Source organism: Engystomops pustulosus, chromosome 9 (genome assembly GCF_040894005.1).
Source record: "Engystomops pustulosus chromosome 9, aEngPut4.maternal, whole genome shotgun sequence".
NCBI lineage: Eukaryota > Metazoa > Chordata > Amphibia > Anura > Leptodactylidae > Engystomops > Engystomops pustulosus.
The window spans coordinates 102,141,555-102,162,670 of record NC_092419.1 but is presented as its reverse complement, the minus strand read 5'-3'; the positions used below and the strand labels follow the sequence as shown (position 1 = coordinate 102,162,670).

Here is a 21,116-nt window from a genome sequence, read left to right as displayed (position 1 = left end):
ACAGAGGTCACAGCCTGGTGAGCTGACATCAGTAGGAGAGGGAAGAGATGTACAGGAGCACAAAGATGGAGGCAGCCTGAAGTACAGACAAGTCACATGTTGTTTTTCAAATGCATTGAAATCAAAGCCCAACCCCTAGGACTACACAAAGGATTCTGTCAGGATCCAAGGTAAGTTATAACAGACAATTCACAATTATATTGTAATGCAATATTCTGCAAAGGCAGAAAGACAGATGTGCAGTACAGCTGTAAGGGCTTCTGCAACCTGTATTTAGTGAAAATTAGGTCCCTGGTGACAGGTTCCCTTTAAGGGTAAATTCACATGGCCGTCTGCGGGGACGTATATGCGGGCGCAAATTTGCGGCCGCATGTACATCCCCATAGATGGCAATAGCGGTACGGCGGGGATCCAGGCCCCACACCACAAAAAGATAGAGCTTGCTGTTTTCTATGGAGGGAGGAGGGGTCACCTCCTCCTCCTCCTCTCCAGCACACGGTGGGCATACCACGTGTGAATAGACCCTAAATAAGAGCAGATCCTGCCAGAGGGGGCACACACAAGTATGTCAGTGTGCTTGGTTTACAATCCTTCATCCTGGTGGTAGATTGTCATGCAAAAAATCTGTATGAAAATTTGCATCCAATTACCATGTTTTTTTTTCTGAGCCTTTTTTTTATGCAGATTTGTCCATTTAGCCTTGCGTTTTTTTTTTTTTTAAAGATTTTCCATGAAAACAGATTTCATGAAGATTTTCACTGTCCCATAGACTTCAGTGTAAAAAAAGACAGAAGCGAGAACGCACAAGAGAAGTAACATGATCATTATTTTATGCATTGAGCAACAATTTCCGTGCTGAAAAATACGCAAATCACATTCACTTATACGCTACCGCATTACAGATTTTCAGCACCAAAATCTGCGCGTAAAATTGTGCTGAAAATCCACAGACAATCACATAGACAATGCATTTTTTTTTGTGTATAAATTGCTCAGTGCTGAAAATAAAATAATGATCCTGTTACTATTCCTGACGCATCCACACAGTTTTTTTTAAGTTTTCTTTTTTACAATGACGTCTATGGGTGATGACCCGAACCTTAGAATAAGGGCACAATCCGTTTTTTTTTTCTGCACATCGATGATTTTCACTGGTCCCTTTCTCAACCATTCTTTTTCATACTTAAAGGGAACCTGTCAGCAGAAATTGACCTAATAAACCACTTCCAGTATACTGTCAAGCAGCTGAACACATTCCAGATCACATTTCTTCCATGACCCACTGAGGTGGCAGCATCCACATAATCAACTTTGAAGTGAGATGTAAGCTGGTTGCAGAAAGCCAAGGAGGCAGAGATTTAAACACTGAAGTCAAGCTCTCTCTTCCTCAGAAAGCCCCGCCATTGTAATTGATGGTCCGACATCCAGACACATCACTAACCAAATCTCCTGAAGTCCGATGCATGATGTCCATCACAGGAGAGGAGGCGTTTTTAGGCAGGGAGAGCTTGACTTCAGTGTTAAACTCTCCGCCTGCTTGACTTTATAAAACCGATTTACATCTCACTTCAAATTTGATTTTCTGGGTGATGGAGGCACGCTGGGCCATGAAAGAAACATGATCTGGGGCTGCTAGATAACATATTGGTAGTGGTTTATTAGACCTATATCTGATGACAGGTTGCCTTTAAGTTTTTTCTACTGATCCTCTAAAAATGTTTTCCATGGACCCCTAATCAGTGGGAAAAAAGCAGCTATGGGACTTTTGCTTATCGTTTGCACGGCTATAGGGGAAAGTTGTGATCACGCTGCAGCAGTCCTCCATCACAGACAGGTCCTGGCTCTGCACGGCTCGGTAGCTGTTCCTGTGGGGATGGACAGACTGTAATAAAGGGGAGACATGATTATTACATGTATATATGTACACAGCTGATATTACACATCATACAACACACATAATCTGTATAGTGTGAAGCCTGAATGCCATAGATGCCTTTAGAATTGCACACTGTAACAAACCTTCAGCTGTGCACAGGACAGGTGCACACGGTGTGTGTTTTCATTCAGTGACAGCATGCAGAGGTCTTGGTGTAAATGGTGTAATTTGCAGGGCAGGGCTGATGTCGGGGCCTGGGGCCGCCATGTTGTGGGCACGAGCTCCATCTAGTGAGCGGTGCCGGGGCTGCAGGGTGACATAAGAAACTAGTGAAGGACTCGTCTGAATGAAGCCTCCCTCACACTCCGCTGCCTCCCAGGTGAGTGGGGAAGGATACATCCAAGATGGCGGCCCCCAGGACTTCCACATCCCCGGCCCCCCATCTGTGCTCGGCTTCGGTGTTGGTGACAGCCTCCACCCGTCATCACGTCACCACACGAGGTGGAGACCCGGGGAAACGTCCGGTGTCTGTAGCCGGCAGTGAAGCCAGAGGCTGCCCGTGCCGCTGTACTAGGCCGAAGCCTCGGGCTTTCCTGAAAAGCTTCCCCGGAGGAGATGGGGGTTCGTGCGGCGGATGTGGAATAACTGGGTTTATGGCAAAACGAAGATCAAATTTGGGATTTGACCTCAGAAATAATCTCCATCACAGACAATTATATGTCTCATGGGAACTTACACCATGCAAAAGTGACTTAAACCTTGTCACTATATCTGATCCTGGGAAAGCTGGGTGCTAAATCATAATGCATCCATTACAGCTCTCACAGGTTTGTCACCCAACTTTCCCAGGCGCCCAAGACTCTGCACCCCCAACCCCTACAGTCAATGCAGACCTAGAGAAAGCTGGGTGACTGTGGCCTTGTTTTTGTCGTGGTGGTCTTTGTTTTCTAGGATTTGTTTGGGTAGTGCCGTCACTACTGGGTTTTATGTGATGAAACTGTTACTGTAAACCTGCAGAGCACCAGCCACGGATTCTGTAATATTCAGTGCCCCACATTATAGATTATTATAACATCTTCTCTTGTTGCTTTTCCAGATCTCTGCAGACCTATGTTGGTAAGATGCCGCTGGTGGTGAGCTGGCCGTTCCCCGTTAAGTCGCATGTATTTCGGCATGTTACAAGTACAGTGATCACCGGGCTGGTTGGCACTTACAGCTGGGTATGGACCAGTAAGTATATCACCTTTACATACCTGTTGTAGAACTACAACTCCCACTCTGAGGGTTACAAAGAGTCTGCCAGGGGTTATAGAAGGTGGTCTCAAAGGATAGTAATAGGTGAAGACCCAGCACTGATCAGCTGTAGAATGGATGGAGCCTGGAGCAGCGGGCATCAGACCCCCCCATAATCTGATGTTAGATCGGGGGCCATAGGTATCTAACTTTGGATATGGGCATTTGCAGAGACTTGCATACATTGTACATGTGGTTGTAACTTGGTGGCTGTCAGGTATAGGCTTTCTACCTGACATGCAGCAGTATTTACCCAGGTGTCAACCAGTTGGGGCATGCTGAGAGTTGTAGTGTACAAGGATCAGGAGAGATTGGACTGCATAGCACTGGCTTAGAAATAAGTATATTAGGCTATGTATGCACTAGCATTCAGGCCCACAGTCCAAAGGTTAATCACACTAATCCAGTAGGTTAGTCCAATGCTGGATTCATAGGACCCAGGCCCTGAATTATAAGATTGTCTTAACACCTCTCACAACCTTGATGCCCCTGCATTGATCTCTAAAATGACTTCATCTTACAGAGTACATGAATAGTCTGCGGGTGCACAACAAAGAGGTTTTATATGATCTGATCGAGAAGCGGCAGCCGGACACTCCACTTATCACCATCTGCAACCACCAGTCCTGTATGGACGATCCTCACCTGTGGGGTAAGGAGCAATGTCATAGAGGAGGGGTCCCTAACCGGTGCTGGTCCAACTGTGGCAGTCAATAAATTGTAGTTTTGTAACAACTGGACTGGGAACTATTGTCCTAAAATAAAGGTCACAGTTCATTTTTTTTCCTGTATTCCAGGTATTCTGAAGTTTAGGCATCTATGGAACCTGAGGACAATGCGATGGTGCGTGTTTTCGTCATATATTATCACTAATATAGAGATAACTGTTTATATCCTGTTTCTTTTCATTGAAATGTTTTGTGTCCCCCTCTCCTAGGACTCCCACTGCTGCTGATATATGTTTTACAAAAGAAGTGCACTCCTGGTTCTTCAGTATGGGCAAGTGTGTGCCGGTGTGCCGAGGTCAGTGCTAAAAAAAAGTCACATCCCTTTCTAATCAGGTCTTTGGAGTCATTAAAGGACATCTACTGTCAGGATGAAGTATGGTATGCAAATGAGCCTGAGGGGCTTCAGGTTCCATTAAAAACTATGCAGCCTGGAGCCCATCAGTCTCATTTGCATAAAGTTCTTCATCCTGGTGGTAGAAGCCCTTTAAGCCAAACATCCGGCTCCATCAAAATGGTCTATTCTGTTTGCTGTCAGTGAATTGAAACTTTCCTTTTTTCCTTTAGATACCATACAGTGTTATTTTATATGTACGTCTTATGGAAAAAGGTGATCTGATGTGCATGATTTATACATCCCATTCACCTTTTTCTTCTGGTTTTGCAGGAGACGGGGTATATCAGAAGGGGATGGACTTTATCCTGGAGCGCCTGAACAATGGGGAGTGGGTGCACATGTTTCCTGAAGGTAATGACTCCTCCATTACTTTATACAAGGTATTCCTGATCTACTGTGTAGTCACAATCTACTAAGACTGAGCTTTTTTTTTTTCCCTTTTAGGAAAAGTTAACATGACCCCAGATGTGATGAGGCTGAAGTGGGGTAGGTGATCATTGGGTGGAAATAGTATGAAACAGATTGGGGTTTGGTAGATATTACACATGTACTTATACCTGCCCCCCTTTTGTCTTTAGGCATTGGACGTTTAATATCTGAGTGTACCCTGAGCCCTGTCATTCTCCCTCTCTGGCATGTCGGTAAGTACTTACTCCTACGCTGGACATAACTGTAAAACTAACAACTTCATGTATTTAGCGGGGTCCAAACTCTTTTGTGTGGGAGAGCACAATCAGGCTGTTGATTTAATTGTTTGATCAATTCATATCATCTGAAGCTTGGCTCTGTCGAGGGCCCTATTGACACCCCAATGTTAGGCTTGCTGGGAGTTTTAGCTTTTTTTTTTGCTTGTTTGTTTTCCTGGAAGATAGAACAATGCATGTATATAATGGACAGTAATTTCTCCCTCTTGTACCCCAGGAATGAATGATGTGCTTCCAAATGATCCACCGTATGTACCGCGGTGGGGACAGGTAGGTGGCTTCTTCATAATTTCTCTGATATTGGCTAAGAAATTGTATGTTCATTGCTGCTCTTTCTTGTATTATTTACTGATCATCTTTGGAAGGAATACATCACACTCCTGTATTGACTGTAAATGTTTCTTCTATAGCATTGATCAGTCACTGACTCCATTTCTCCTTTGCCCCTGCAGAAGGTGACTGTGCTGGTTGGGAGCCCGTTCAGCACTGCGGCTGTGGTGGAGAAGTTGAGAGCTGAGCACAGGACGCCTGTAAGCACCTAGTATTTACATATCCAGTTACACACGGACTCCTTCTTCAAGGACATGTTATCACTGAGAGTCGAGCCTGGACTGTATAGTCACTTTTACGTCACTATGGGTTAAAGGGTTACTGACCTATGAACCTATGGCAGTTCCATACACAGTGAATAAAGGGGCTAGTTGCTTCACCTACTTTTTCATTAATAAGAGGGAGTGGAACCCCTGTTTTCTTGATTGAGGCCCGCACTGTAGGGGATTACATTGAGAGTGCAGTCACTTGGTGCGTTTACACTTTTACAGCTGCTTACACTTACAGAAATAAAGAAAAACTGATTCACATCAGCCAGACGCATGGTAAACGCGTTATAACGCATGGGTTTTAAAACTCATTCAAAACGCACCATGTGACCGCACCCTGAAAGTTAAGACTGGCCCAGTTATTTCTGCTCCATGCTACTACTCAGTTGCCCATTGGGGTACATGGGGCCGTACAGCAGTACCCTGGCAGGTAGTGGCTCACTGTAAATATTGGTGGTAGCACCGCACTGATCCCACCCCGCAGCCCCTTTATTCTCAGGGTTATTGTCCTCTGCAGGTAGAGATGAGGAAAGCCATCACAGACTACATCCAGGAGGAGTTCCACAAGCTGAAGTCCGAGGCCGAGAATCTGCACCAGAGTTTTAAAGAGCAGAGGTGACGAGGTGCGACCAAAGAGCGCGACCCGGAGATCCCGTCCACACACCAGATGCCTTCCTATCTTTTAGAATCCATCCCGAGCCCTTGGAGTTGAGGGCGATCTCGCCCCACCAGGTTATTATACACGTACATTGGCGCTTGCGCCTTAAAACTGCTGCTAGGTTACATGAAGGAGACTTTACATGAAGTTCTATTAGTTACATGCCGCACGGTGAGGGCACGGGGTCACTAACCCCCACACCCATTGACCTGTGCTGTGCTGGATTTTAACCATTTTTAAGCTGGATGATTTCAGGTTTTCCGATTTTAATGCCTCATGGAGTTGTGAGGAGGGGTCTGTACCCATTGCACTGCTCGTTCCATTCCTGGAGTCTTCCCTTCTGCCTTTTATTTATTGTAATGAAATGGGTCGTACTGGTGCTGTCGGAATGCACAATGGCTACCGAAACCGTTTTATACTGTCGATTTTTCTGTAGCTGTCTTTCCAATAAAGATTACATTTCTTTTCCATTTCTTTTGTGTTGAGAGTTCTTACAAGAGAGTAACGCTTCCCCACACAGCGTCACCGCTGTCTGTGGGTTGTGCCAGGTAATGGCACCTGGGTCCGTGTCACGAGCGGTTGCAACTTTGTATTTCTATTGCTGGACGATCCCTTTGATATCCTAAGAATGGATTTCAGCATTAATTGCAGTCCAATAGGAAGTAATATAACATCATGTAACATGTACTCTGGGACTGATGCAGATGGGGTTCTTATAGGGGTTCTTATAGGGACTCTTACAAAGGCACCACTGGCCCATTCATCTGGACACCGCTGTGGTCATGATCCATGGGGCTGCATGTTGGACCTCCTGTCATGTTACCTCATAGACCACTTGCACTTTCATTTCCATGTTGTGACTGGAGAAGATGGTTTGTATTTCCTGGTGGAGAAGCCAAGGTTTGTGGGGAAACACATGACTAGATGTAAAAACCTGTCTGCTGAGGATTAGATGTGACACTGCCTAAGCCACTGATTTGACCTCAGCATGTGATGTGCATGGAGGATTCCCAGCTATCCCTCCACACCATAGGTCCAGGAAGATGAGGAGCCTCAGTGATCCATACAGAGTCCAGTGCTATAAATCATGCAGTATAGTCAGGGACATGATACAGGCGGTGCATAGGGGCCTGATGTGTATGGGCAACTTAAAGGGATTATAAGTTTGCATGTTATCTGCTATCCACTGTTTAACAAGCTGATCATGTGGGTCTGACTGCTGGGATCACAGGCAATTCGGAAAATGGCTAGAGCTAAAGGTTAAGTGTGTGTCTTTTCGCTCCATTTGATACTATGGGAGTGTTGGAAATTGCTGAGCACAGCGCTGGGGTATATCCTGCGCTCCCATGTGTCCTGGAGATTCCCTGGCGCTGTGTTCAGTAACGGTGTACACTCCCATACTATTTACTACACCTCCTTTGCCTCCCCCCCCCCCCTTCCTGCACATAGACTGTAAGCTCTTGTGAGTCCTCGCTCCTATTTCATATGGCCGTGTTAATAATCTTTAAAATCTGATTTTGTTTGTATATGTGACTCATGATTTGTACAGCACTGTGGAATATGATGGCGCTTTAGATCCAGCGATGCCGCACTCCGAGGCTCTTCCTCTGGGTTTCTGATGTCATTGTGTCAGGGATAAGATGCTTTGTCATATATTTGGGGCTAATTCTCCACATTTCTGTAACATTATTTACTGCTGTGCGTGGGACGTGGCACTAAATTGATATGTGTGAACAGTGTCTTGGTGAAACATGGCCGATCACATTGGATCAGAGATATAACCACGATGGAAGCGAGGAAGGGTGTACATGGTATTATGTGACCATTCGCACAGCTAGGGACGTGTTCACACAGATATGTTTCTTAAATTGGGGGCACAGTCCCAGAATATTGGATCTTCCTCTCCCACACATTGCTCGTGACCCATCTGCCTGCTGGACACTACTGCGCATGCTTAGTCTTTATGGAGTAGCGACAGGGCTCAGACTGCGCATGCGTCATGGAAGTTCGTTCAATTGTCCAATCATATTCCCGTACACTTAACCCGCCCTCCTGCCGCTCCCTGAGTGACCGTGACACCAGCCAATGAGCTCGCCCCGTGTCACCTGATCGGCTGCAGTCATGTGATTGTCTTCCCTGTGTCAGCGGCAGAAAGATGGCGACTGGGATGTTCGCTCTTCTCTCCGCCCTCCTGCTCCTGGAGGCGCCATGGCGTGCGGCCAGCTCCCAGCAGGTGCCCGTCCTCCTGTGGTCGAGCGAGAGGTGAGGATGACGTGTATACTGGATGTGATGTCACCGCAGCACCCAACGGCGATGTGTCGTGACATGACGTCGTTATGTCCTGATTCAGCCTAATGAGGGACTTATGATGCCATCACTGTGTATTATACTCTGCTTTAGGGTGTTGTGATGTCATCACTGTATATTATACTCGGTATAGGGGGCCGTGATGTCATCCCTGTGTATTATACTCTGCTTTAGGGTGTCGTGATGTCATCATTGTGTGTTGTACTCGGGTATAGGGTGTCGTGATGTCATCCCTGTGTATTATACTCGGTATAGGGTGTCGTGATGTCATCATTGTGTATTATACTCGAGCATAGGGTGTCGTGATGTCATCATTGTGTATTATACCCGGGCATAGGGTGTCGTGATGTCATCATTGTGTATTATACCCGGGCATAGGGTGTCGTGATGTCATCATTGTGTATTATACCCGGGCATAGGGTGTCGTGATGTCATCATTGTGTATTATACCCGGGCCTAGGGTGTCGTGATGTCATCCCTGTGTATTATACCCGGGCCTAGGGTGTCGTGATGTCATCCCTGTGTATTATACTCGGGCATAGGGTGTCGTGATGTCATCCCTGTGTATTATACTCGAGCATAGGGTGTTGTGATGTCATCATTGTGTATTATACCCGGGCATAGGGTGTCGTGATGTCATCATTGTGTATTATACCCGGGCCTAGGGTGTCGTGATGTCATCATTGTGTATTATACCCGGGCATAGGGGGCCGTGATGTCATCATTGTGTATTATACCCGGGCATAGGGGGCCGTGATGTCATCATTGTGTATTATACCCGGGCATAGGGGGCCGTGATGTCATCATTGTGTATTATACCCGGGCATAGGGTGTCGTGATGTCATCATTGTGTATTATACCCGGGCATAGGGTGTCGTGATGTCATCCCTGTGTGCTAAGTACAGAGTATTATGAAATACAAGGGGGTGCGCCTATATTACATACAATCTTGCACTATACAGCATATTCTTTGCATCATTTATTTTGTAGGATTTTGTATTGTACTTGTGTCCTACATAACATATCAATGACAAAGGTCCTACCCCCCCCCCTTCCCCCATGTCCCCTATGGGTCTGTGACTCACCGTATTGCAGCATATTCCATACATTCCATACATCTGGTGCAGCGCCGGACACTTCTCCTTTCCACTTCCTCATAATAGTTCCCGGAAACAACATGGACAGAACATGATGCCCAAAAGATTTAAATGGCCCCAACTACAACCTGCGACTGCCTGCTGTAGTGCAACTACAACTCCCAGTATGCATGACGCAGGACCTATGGTTACTTATACTAGAGGAGTCATCATAGAGTATTGTACTCCGTATAGGCGGGTTGTGATGTCATCATAGAGTATTGTACTCCGTATAGGCGGGTTGTGATGTCATCATAGAGTATTGTACTCCGTATAGGCGGGTTGTGATGTCATCATAGAGTATTGTACTCCGTATAGGCGGGTTGTGATGTCATCATAGAGTATTGTACTCCGTATAGGCGGGTTGTGATGTCATCATAGAGTATTGTACTCCGTATAGGCGGGTTGTGATGTCATCATAGAGTATTGTACTCCATATAGGATGATGTCATCAGAGTGCATTGTACTCCATATGAGCTGTTGCTATATTTAAGAACTTTTTTTTTTTAATCCGTTGACTTTTAAAGCAAATGATAGTGTGAAGATACATACATACATATATATATATATATATATATATATATATATATATATATATATATATCCCATAGAAAGCTGTACATAAGTAAACTATTTCACAACAATATAACCTTGTCCCACAAGAAACCCCCCCCCCCATTCCCCCCAACCCCAGGAGTCTGGCCGCCTGACTCCACCGGGTTCATCCTCTTCATACAGCCATCAGGCCCTCCCTGCCGCCCCCTTATGCAACCCTTCTGTACGTAATCCTAGTCTTTCCAACCACTCTCCCCCTCCACTGCTCCTCAAACTTCCCAATTCCCTTCTGCTTAATAAAGACATCGAGCCCCCCTCCCTCTACACATAAACCATAATTAAGAACAATTTACTTTAAAAAAAAAAAAAGCATTGGCGGAAAGAAAATATTACAGAAAAGAGAACAATTAAAAAAAATGCCGCCCGAGGCTGCATTACTGAGACTTAACCCTTTGTCCTTGTCATGGAGGGAGACGTCGGGGGATCTCGGTAGTGCAGTCTTATGCTTGGGGTCAGTATAGAAGTAGTACTATGTGACTATTCCAGTTCCCAGTCTATAATTTCGTGGCTGCCCGTGAATGAGCCATTGTCAGTGACCACACGCGCTCTCATCATGTGCTTTTCCTGGAATCCATACACATCCGCATACATCGGATACATTCTCTTGTGCTTCGTCTCTGCATCTTCTGGAGGCCGGTGTACAAGGGGTTAATGTGACTTGTGTCCCGACAGCTCCCTGTGGTCGGCACAGCCCAGCACCCACGGCGGTCACGTGACTACGGATCTCCAGTTGAACCAGTATGTGGACGCAGCGCTCTGCAACGGTCCCAAGAACGTCCTGCTCTTCCTCCAGGAGAAGGTAATGGAATAAACATGTTAAAGGGGCGTCCGAAGTTACATCCCATGGGATTTGGGGGCAGCCCCATCTAGTATGTGCAGCTGGACTTCATAATTCAACACTTGAGGGGAATTTTTGTCATTTCTGTGAGCCCTGGTAATCGCACAGGGTGGAGGATGCGTCTGTGATGTCCCAATCCCTTTAAGAAACGTGATCGATCACCCAGCCCCCGCCCACTTATCGCTCATATATATGACACTTCCTGGGTGCTGCCACCTCTAACTTGTCTCATTATTTTACCAGCTGAGCATTGAAGATTTCACAGCCTTCGGGGGAGTCTATGGGAACAAACAGGACAGCGTCTTCCCAAATTTGGAGGTAAGATGTGAACTGCCCTCCTTATACACAGCGTGTTTACTGTGTACAGTAATGTACACATCCTAATGTGCAGGGAGGAGCGCCTGCTTATCCACTACCCCCAAAACCAGGGGGCCGCATAGTCATCCTCTGTACACTGCAGGAGCCAATAGGATCGTGTCTCTGCCCTGCTTGTCAGGAGAGGAGAAAAGCCTCTAAAGTACAAGGAGAAGACTGACAGGTAGTATAAAGGGGCTATAATATCACAGGAGAAGGAGAGCCCTGCCCCCAGCAGCTACAAGGGGGCAACTGGAACTGCAAGATGATGGAAATCATATTCCAGAAACACCATGCCCTGGTCATGTGATGTCACATAGGTGCACGGCTCCTTATAACACACAATAACTCTTTGTAATATAACGAGCCGTGCACCTGTGTAACATCACATGACCAGGGATATAACGAGCCGTGTAACATCACATGACCAGGGATATAACGAGCCGTGCACCTGTGTGACATCACATGACCAGGGATATAACGAGCCGTGCACCTGTCTGACATCACATGACCGAGGATATAACGAGCCGTGCACCTGTGTAACATCACATGACCAGGGATATAATGAGCCGTGCACCTGTGTGACATCACATGACCGAGGATATAACGAGCCGTGCACCTGTCTGACATCACATGACCGAGGATATAACGAGCCGTGCACCTGTGTGACATCACATGACCGAGGATATAACGAGCCGTGCACCTGTGTGACATCACATGACCGAGGATATAACGAGCCGTGCACCTGTGTGACATCACATCACCAGGGACCGATGTTTATCTACAGGATTTAAACAGTGCAGCTTCCCGTAGAATGACAGCAAGTAGAGATCTAGAGAACAATGAGGAATTGTATATTAGAAAATTGTATAACTTTTTATTACACAAATTTACACACACACACACCGATTTTTATCTGTAAGCGGTGGCACGTGCCGGGGCGTTGTAAGTGCTTGTGTGTGTGATCACTGACCTGTAGTAATGTACATTACACTCGGGGCGCTGTGCGTCATACACTTGTCTCTTCCCATGACCCTTCTCACGTTTGTGTGCATTGTAGAACATCATGGAGTCGTCGCCATCTTCTTTGGTGCTGCCGGCGGTGGATTGGTACGCTGCCAACATCCTGCCCACCTACTTAAAGGAGAAGCTGGGGGTCAGCCCCCTCCACGTGGATCCTTCTACACTGTTAGAGCTGCGGCTGGATGCCAATATCCCATCACTGCTTATAGTGAGTCTGCCCTACACCAGCAGGTGAGTACTTACCCCGCCTCCTGACACTTACCTCCTATGCCCCGGCCACCCCAGATTGCCCACCACCTGGGCCAGTTTCCGTGTTGTGACCGGTTTTGCAGGACAATGATGGGGAAGGTTAGGAGGCGCAGGGCTGTAGTATGGTCACTTACTCCTGTGCTTTCCCCCTCAGTGCTGGCTTAGTGGCAACCAAAGACGTCCTCCGAACCAATGGTGAGTGGACATACGTATCCCACATACATCATACATGCGTATCCCACGGGCAGCGCACGCATACATCATACGTATCCCACGGGCAGCACGCATACATCATACGTATCCCACATACATACGTATCCCACGGGCAGCACCCACATACGTATCCCACGGGCAGCGCACGCATACATCATACGTATCCCACGGGCAGCACGCATACATCATACGTATCACGCATACATCATGCGTATCCCACGGGCAGCGCGCGCATACATCATACGTATCCCACATACATCATACATACGTATCCCACATACATCATACATACGTATCCCACGGGCAGTGCGCGCATAGATCATACGTATCCCACGGGCAGCGCACGCATACATCATACGTATCCCACGGGCAGCGCGCACATACATCATACGTATCCCATACAGTAATGGATACAGTAAGGATCTGGTATTAGGAGATGATTTGGTCTTTCTCTACAGATCAGATGATAGGACAGGTGCTGAGCACACTGAAGTCGGGGGGCATCCCCTGCACCGCCATCCTCACAGCCTTCAGGCCATCGTGGGTACGTGGAGCTTTATTTCTGTACTTTGTATTTTCTGTACTTCTGACTTATCCTTTAATATTTCCTCTCCATGACTGCAACGTTACAATAATAAAGAGTCCTATGAGGCCCTACATATTCATGGATTATTGCTCTGGGCATTGCCCCGCCTCCTTGTTCCTGATTGACAGGTCTAAGTACTATGATATGCTATGCTGCTTTGTGAAACATTGAGAGAGCTCTGTTACGTCTCTGGGAACTTCATATCCTCTGACCAGGGTGATGTCATCTACGGTCTTGTTACAATTGCATAGTCAACCTCATGTATGTATCTGATCGCATGAAATCACAGCATCCTCCATGGAGGCTGGCGAGGAGTTAAAGTCCATGGAGGCTGCTGTGATTTCATGTGATCAGATGCACATATGGGGTAAAGGACCTTAGATGACATCACCCTGGTCACACGATATGCTGAGAAGAGGCATGGGACAGTGGGAGGAGTAGATGGGAGGGGCCGTTTGAGCAGGATACATCCTCTATGATGCCAGGTTCATGTAAGGGAAACAGTTTTTAGCTAAAAGAAGGGGGTCAGTTAGTTGCTCAGGCTGTATAAGAACTGTATTTGGAAAATGTGTCGACTGGTTCCCTTTAAACTTGACATTGATCAATAAAATGTGCTTTCTAGAATTGGCTGTTTTATGCCACATCTTAACAGTGTACATATATAAAAAATTCTCTGACCCCCACATCCCATGTGACTCCTATTTTAGAGGCTGCTGGGGGAGTGTCCCCGGTCATGTGATGTCACACCTCTATCTTCAGTTCTCTAGCAACTAGGCCCATGTTACTGGTGTCATTTTAAAGATGGGCAGCAGAACCAGATAGAATTAGATAGAAGTAGGAAAAGTTTTGGTTCAGATAAAAATCCTGCCTTTACCTACATTAATCTTCAGTTCTGTAAATCACAGAAACACAAGCCGGATGTGATATGTGAAATGAGATTCTTTAATATGACACCAGCAGGTTTCTAGGTTTTATAGAACCAAATAATAAGAATCTGAAGTGACAGTAAGTAAAATCTGCCTCTTCTCTGCTCACATGACTGTGGAGGTGATTTTTATTTAAAGGTAAATGGGTGAGATTTCACATAAAACGGGATCATTGAACGGACATTTCATCCCCCGACCTGAGGGGCCGGTAGTTTAATGGGGTAAAAGCTGGTGACGGGTTCCCTCTAATAAATTCTGCTTTATCGTCCCTTTAAAAAAAAAAATCTTGTTTTTTTTCTTCCTTCTTTTAGGTAAATAGGGAAAATGACTTTGGAGTGGGCAGTTTTGGGCGCCAGCTGTTGGCAGTAGAGGCCGAAACCCCCTCTTACCCCCCTCTATCTGTCAATGATACTGAGAATAAGCCCTGCATCCTGTTCTGGGCCTCAAACATCACCGTGTCCATGGATCGGGAGCTGGATCTCACCAATGCCACCTTCATCTCGCCCGGCTCCCAGATCACAGCCGGATCTGTCTGCAGGAATGACTCTGCCGTGTGAGTGCTGCCATCACTGCCATATGAAGGGTAGAGGTTAAGGGTCGACCGGGGTCCGATGACTAATTATTCTGATTTGTCTCTTCCAGATTGGCGCTAAATTACAACAATGATATCAGGATAATGTAAGTACCGGCCCTCCTCATCTCAGCGATGTCACATTCAGGTTTTATTCCCTGGTATTTTTTACGTTTTTTTCTGTTTTCCGCAGCTTTCGGTTCGATAACCGTCGGTATCCGGTGTCCGCGCGGCACTGGTTCACTATGACCCACGTGGAGATTTATAATGGAACCGTGAACGCCACATTCCTGGCACCTCAAGTGAACGCTCCCAGTAACTACTCTTATCACTGTGAGTTTGTCAGCAGCCTGCCCCTATATGGCCCGCTACTGGTCAGGAACACCAGCGAAAGCTCCCCTGCCTTTACCTGGCGCATCACTATCACTGATTTCCAGGTAAGTGGAAGAAGAGGTCAGGGAAAGCTTCATAGTTTTTCTAGCAGCACAATAGTGAGTGCAGCTCTGGAGTATAATACAGGATGTAACTCAGGATCAGTACAGGATAAGTAATGTCATGTATGTACACCGTGACTGCACCAGCAGCAGAATAGTGAGTGCAGCTCTGGAGTATAATACAGGATGTAACTCAGGATCAGTACAGGATAAGTAATGTCATGTATGTACACCGTGACTGCACCAGCAGCAGAATAGTGAGTGCAGCTCTGGAGTATAATACAGGATGTAACTCAGGATCAGTACAGGATAAGTAATGTCATGTATGTACACCGTGACTGCACCAGCAGCAGAATAGTGAGTGCAGCTCTGGGGTATAATACAGGATGTAACTCAGGATCAGTACAGGATAAGTAATGTCATGTATGTACACAGTGACTGCACCAGCAGCAGAATAGTGAGTGCAGCTCTGGAGTATAATACAGGATGTAACTCAGGATCAGTAATGTCATGTATGTACACAGTGACTGCCCCAGCAGCAGAATAGTGAGTGCAGCTCTGGAGTATAATACAGGATGTAACTCAGGATCAGTACAGGATAAGTAATGTCATGTATGTACACAGTGACTGCACCAGCAGCAGAATAGTGTGTGCAACTCTGGAGTATAATACAGGATGTAACTCAGCATCAGTACAGGATAAGTAATGTCATGTATGTACACAGTGACTGCACCAGCAGCAGAATAGTGAGTGCAGCTCTGGAGTATAATACAGGATGTAACTCAGGATCAGTACAGGATAAGTAATGTCATGTATGTACACAGTGACTGCACCAGCAGCAGAATAGTGAGTGCAGCTCTGGGGTATAATACAGGATGTAACTCAGGATCAGTACAGGATAAGTAATGTCATGTATGTACACAGTGACTGCACCAGCAGAATAGTGAGTGCAGCTCTGGGGTATAATACAGGATGTAACTCAGGATCAGTACAGGATAAGTAATGTCATGTATGTACACAGTGACTGCACCAGCAGCAGAATAGTGAGTGCAGCTCTGGAGTATAATACAGGATGTAACTCAGCATCAGTACAGGATAAGTAATGTCATGTATGTACACAGTGACTGCCCCAGCAGCAGAATAGTGAGTGCAGCTCTGGGGTATAATACAGGATGTAACTCAGGATCAGTACAGGATAAGTAATGTCATGTATGTACACAGTGACTGCACCAGCAGAATAGTGAGTGCAGCTCTGGGGTATAATACAGGATGTAACTCAGGATCAGTACAGGATAAGTAATGTCATGTATGTACACAGTGACTGCACCAGCAGCAGAATAGTGAGTGCAGCTCTGGGGTATAATACAGGATGTAACTCAGGATCAGTACAGGATAAGTAATGCCATGTATGTACACAGTGACTGCACCAGCAGCAGAATAGTGAGTGCAGCTCTGGGGTATAATACAGGATGTAACTCAGGATCAGTACAGGATAAGTAATGCCATGTATGTACATAGTGACTGCACCAGCAGCAGAATAGTGAGTGCAGCTCTGGGGTATAATACAGGATGTAACTCAGGATCAGTACAGGATAAGTAATGTCATGTATATACACAGTGACTGCACCAGCAGCAGAATAGTGAGTGCAGCTCTGGAGTATAATACAGGATGTAACTCAGGATCAGTACAGGATAAGTAATGTCATGTATGTACACAGTGACTGCCCCAGCAGCAGAATAGTGAGTGCAGCTCTGGGGTATAATACAGGATGTAACTCAGGATCAGTACACATGTTGATCTATATATTGTATATATTGTGTATGATGCTACTTTGTGTTCTTTCCTCCCTTGTGACTAGATCCAGGCCTTCAATGTGACTGGTATGCGGTTCTCTTATGCCAGTGACTGTGCCGGGTTCTTCTCCCCGGGCATCTGGATGGGTCTCATCACTACTCTGCTCTTTGTCTTCATCCTGACCTATGGGCTGCACATGGTGATGAGCCTGAAGACCATGGATCGCTTTGATGACCCCAAGGGACCTTCCATCTCTGTTCCCCAGACTGAGTGACCTCTCCCTACTGAAATGTCTTCTCCTTCCACCCACGTGTCCAGGTCCTTCTACATTCCATGAATAAGCCCCGCGCTGTCCTCCTCTTCTGATTTGTGCCCATGTGACTGAGCGTTTAGGTTTCCCCTTGTGTTGTGAGTGGTTTGCACTGTATATTAATATGAGGTGCGATAGACCTCGTACCTCCTGTGTATGGATGGTGGGAGGTATCTGCTCCATGTTTACTTTCTGGTCCAAGTATTAGGGGGTTAAAGGGGTTTTAATTGTCTCATTTATAGACCTGCATATCCACACAGGGCAGTGGCAGACATAAGTTGCCCCTTTTGGGAGCTCCTTGTACCCCCTGGCACTTCTCCACTTGATAATAAGTATCTGTCCGGGCACAAGGAGACACAAGGTGACCCAGCAAAGTTGTGCTGTCATCCCCCACGTGCCCAGCAGGGGGCGTAACAAGGTTGTATAAACTCTCTAGAATGTACATAGTACCAAGAAATGCTATTTATTTGTGTTAGGTGGGGTGCAGCTGCCGCGGGCATGCTGGGCTCTGTAGTACGTGACCCTTGTGATGTGCTCCATGATTTACTCTGTAACTATTCACTGTATAACTTATGAGATGTGGAATAAATCCTCCTGTGCTCGTCTTTATTACTTTGTGGCTTCTGTTTCTTTTACTTTGTGTGTCACAATCGGGTTTGTGCCTTGTAAAGAGGCAGCAGAGCTGAGATCAAGTGTTGTTAGTAGCAGCAGGACTGTGAAATATGGATTTCTATTCCGGGAGTAGAGCTTCTCCAAGTGCAATGGTGTAATGTCTTCCCAGCACTGCTGCTTCTCCTCTCCATGTGCTGCTCAGCTCTGTGTCCTGCGCTGGTACATGCACTGGCATCAGGACCCACATCACATACAACCAATGGCAGGACCCAAAGAGGACCTGGGAGCAGTACAGTATAGCTGACAAATATTTACCTCTCCTGGGGGTCGCTCCGCTCTGGGTCCAGACATAGCACATACAACCAGTATCCGGAGTCGGGACACAAGAGAGATCCTGGGAGCAGTACAGTATAGCTGACAAGTACTTACCTCTCCTGGGGTCGCTCCGCTCTGGGTCCTGACATAGCACATATAACCAGTGTCTGGAGTCGGGATATGCAGATCCCGGGAGCAGTGGGGACGTCTCAGCTGCACTAGGATAGGGCGACCAGGATAACGGCTGTGAAGTGAGAGGTGGATATTTGGCCGGGTTGGACATCGTAGAACAATCCTGAGATGTAGCAGAGCAGTTTCTCATGGAGACTCTTGCAGATCCATTATTCTGTATATAATGAGTGAATAACCCCCTCGGCCCCGGATCCATGTGTTGGGGGCTCTAGATGTCACTGGCGGAGGGTCCGGAGGTGGGAGCGCTGATGATTCTCCATGTATTGGGGGCTCTAGATGTTACTATGGCGGAGGGTCCGGAGGTGGGAGCGCTGATGATTCTCCATGTGTTGGGGGCTCTAGATGTTACTATGGCGGAGGGTCCGGAGGTGGGAGCGCTGATGATTCTCCTTGTGTTGGGGGCTCTAGATGTTACTATGGTGGAGGGTCCGGAGGTGGGAGCGCTGATGATTCTCCATGTGTTGGGGGCTCTAGATGTTACTATGGTGGAGGGTCCGGAGGTGGGAGCGCTGATGATTCTCCTTGTGTTGGGGGCTCTAGATGTTACTATGGTGGAGGGTCCGGAGGTGGGAGCGCTGATGATTCTCCATGTGTTGGGGCTCTAGATGTGACTATGGCGGAGGGTCCGGAGGTGGGAGCGCTGATGATTCTCCTTGTGTTGGGGGCTCTAGATGTTACTATGGTGGAGGGTCCGGTGGTGGGAGCGCTAATGATTCTCCATGTATTGGGGGCTCTAGATGTCACTGGCGGAGGGTTCGGAGGTGGGAGCGCTGATGATTCTCCATGTGTTGGGGGCTCTAGATGTTACTATGGCGGAGGGTCCGGTGGTGGGAGCGCTGATGATTCTCCATGTGTTGGGGGCTCTAGATGCGACTATGGCGGAGGGTCCGGAGGTGGGAGCGCTGATGATTCTCCATGTGTTGGGGGCTCTAGATGTGACTATGGCGGAGGGTCCGGTGGTGGGAGCGCTGATGATTCTCCATGTGTTGGGGGCTCTAGATGTCACTGGCGGAGGCAGGGCCGGATTATAGGCGGGGCTCCCGGGGCTAGAGCCCCGGGGCCCCCACCATCTTGCCCCCCCAGGGGGCCCCCACCAGATCACCCCCCCTGGGCCATGGCTCCTCTGCCGCCACCTCCCAGAACTGTCCGCCCAACCACGGCACAGGTGACCGCCTCCCCGCATGGCCGAGGCGTCTGCCCCCCGCACAGGTTCCCACCTCCCTGCCCGCCCAACTCGCTGCATGGTTAGCCCTCCCCGCCCGCTCGTAACCCCGCTCGCGCTCGTCCTCCCCAGCCCGAACAAGCGGCCGCCCTCCGCAACCCCCCCTCCCCCGCCTGAACAAGCGGTCGCCCTCCGCTCCCCAACTACCCCCAGAAATGTGGCCGTCCTCCGCTCCCCAACCCCCCCAGAAATGCGGCTGTCCTCCGCTCCCCCCCCCCCCCCACCAGCGGAACAAGCGCCCTTCCTCCACTCCAAACCCCCCCACCCGCGCCCGAACAAGCGGCCGTCCTCCGCTCCTCGCACCCCCCCCCCCCTCCAGCGGCGGATCAAGCGGCCTTCCTCCGCTCGCATCCACCACATCCCCCCCCAGCTGTAAGAAGCGTTCATCCTCCGCTCCTCCTCCCCCCCCCCCGGCGGAACAAGAAGCAGCGGTCGCCCTCCGCTCTCCCTACAATCCCCCCCCCCCGGCAGAAAAGCAGCTGCCGTCCATCCTCCCCCCGGCGGAACAAGCAGCAGCGACCGTCCTCCGCTCTTCCCCCCCTTCCCCCGGCAGAACAAGCAGCTGCCGTCCTCCGCTCCCCCCCCCCCCCGCGGAACTAGCGGCTGACCTCCGCTCCTGCTACCCGGCCGAACATGCGACCCCCCCCCTCTCCCGTCCAAACCAGCAACCGACCGACCCCCCCACGCCGAAGACCCGCCTGACCCGACAGCCAGTCATCCTAAAAGGGTAAGTATACACTACATATGTATTTATCTGTATTTATATATGATGTATATACTGTGTATATGTGTATAAATGCATCTACTGTGTGTATATATGCATCTACTGTCTATATATTTTATATACTGTGTTTATATGCATCTACTGTCTATCTATGTATATACTGTGTATATGTGTGTATATGCATCTACTGTGTGTATATATGCATCTACTGTCTATATATTTATATACTGTGTTTATATGCATCTACTGTCTATATATGTATATACTGTGTATATGTGTGTATATGCATCTACTGTGTATATGTGTATATACTGTGTATATGTGTATATATGCATCTACTGTCTATATATGTATATACTGTGTATATGTGTATATATGCATTTACTGTTTTTATACACGCATATATTTGTATAAGCATATATATGTGCACATTTAAAAAAAA

The 21,116-nt window shown here is 47.6% G+C and overlaps 2 protein-coding genes across 4 annotated transcripts; both read left to right on the top strand.

Moving 5' to 3' along the window:
- The first annotated feature begins 2,117 nt into the window (after positions 1–2,117).
- TAFAZZIN (tafazzin, phospholipid-lysophospholipid transacylase) lies at positions 2,118–6,722 on the top strand. 3 transcript variants are annotated; one of them, XM_072124943.1, is made up of 11 exons: positions 2,118–2,255; positions 2,973–3,106; positions 3,693–3,821; positions 3,967–4,012; positions 4,107–4,192; positions 4,562–4,642; positions 4,736–4,777; positions 4,870–4,932; positions 5,213–5,265; positions 5,448–5,525; positions 6,112–6,722. In XM_072124943.1, the coding sequence occupies exons 2-11, from the start codon at positions 2,998–3,000 to the stop codon at positions 6,211–6,213; spliced, it is 789 nt and encodes a 262-aa protein (XP_071981044.1). In that variant the 5' UTR covers positions 2,118–2,255; positions 2,973–2,997; the 3' UTR covers positions 6,214–6,722. The 3 variants fall into 3 exon arrangements, with proteins under 3 accessions (XP_071981044.1, XP_071981045.1, XP_071981046.1); XM_072124944.1 differs by lacking the exon at positions 2,118–2,255 and adding an exon at positions 2,359–2,497; XM_072124945.1 differs by lacking the exon at positions 2,118–2,255 and adding an exon at positions 2,515–2,703.
- Positions 6,723–8,354: 1,632 nt separating this feature from the next.
- ATP6AP1 (ATPase H+ transporting accessory protein 1) lies at positions 8,355–18,218 on the top strand. Its single transcript, XM_072124942.1, has 10 exons — positions 8,355–8,514; positions 10,983–11,109; positions 11,392–11,466; positions 12,563–12,756; positions 12,929–12,969; positions 13,446–13,531; positions 14,811–15,052; positions 15,142–15,177; positions 15,264–15,507; positions 17,364–18,218. Exons 1-10 carry the CDS (start codon positions 8,408–8,410, stop codon positions 17,571–17,573), a joined length of 1,362 nt encoding a protein of 453 aa, XP_071981043.1. The 5' UTR covers positions 8,355–8,407; the 3' UTR covers positions 17,574–18,218.
- Positions 18,219–21,116: the final 2,898 nt, after the last annotated feature.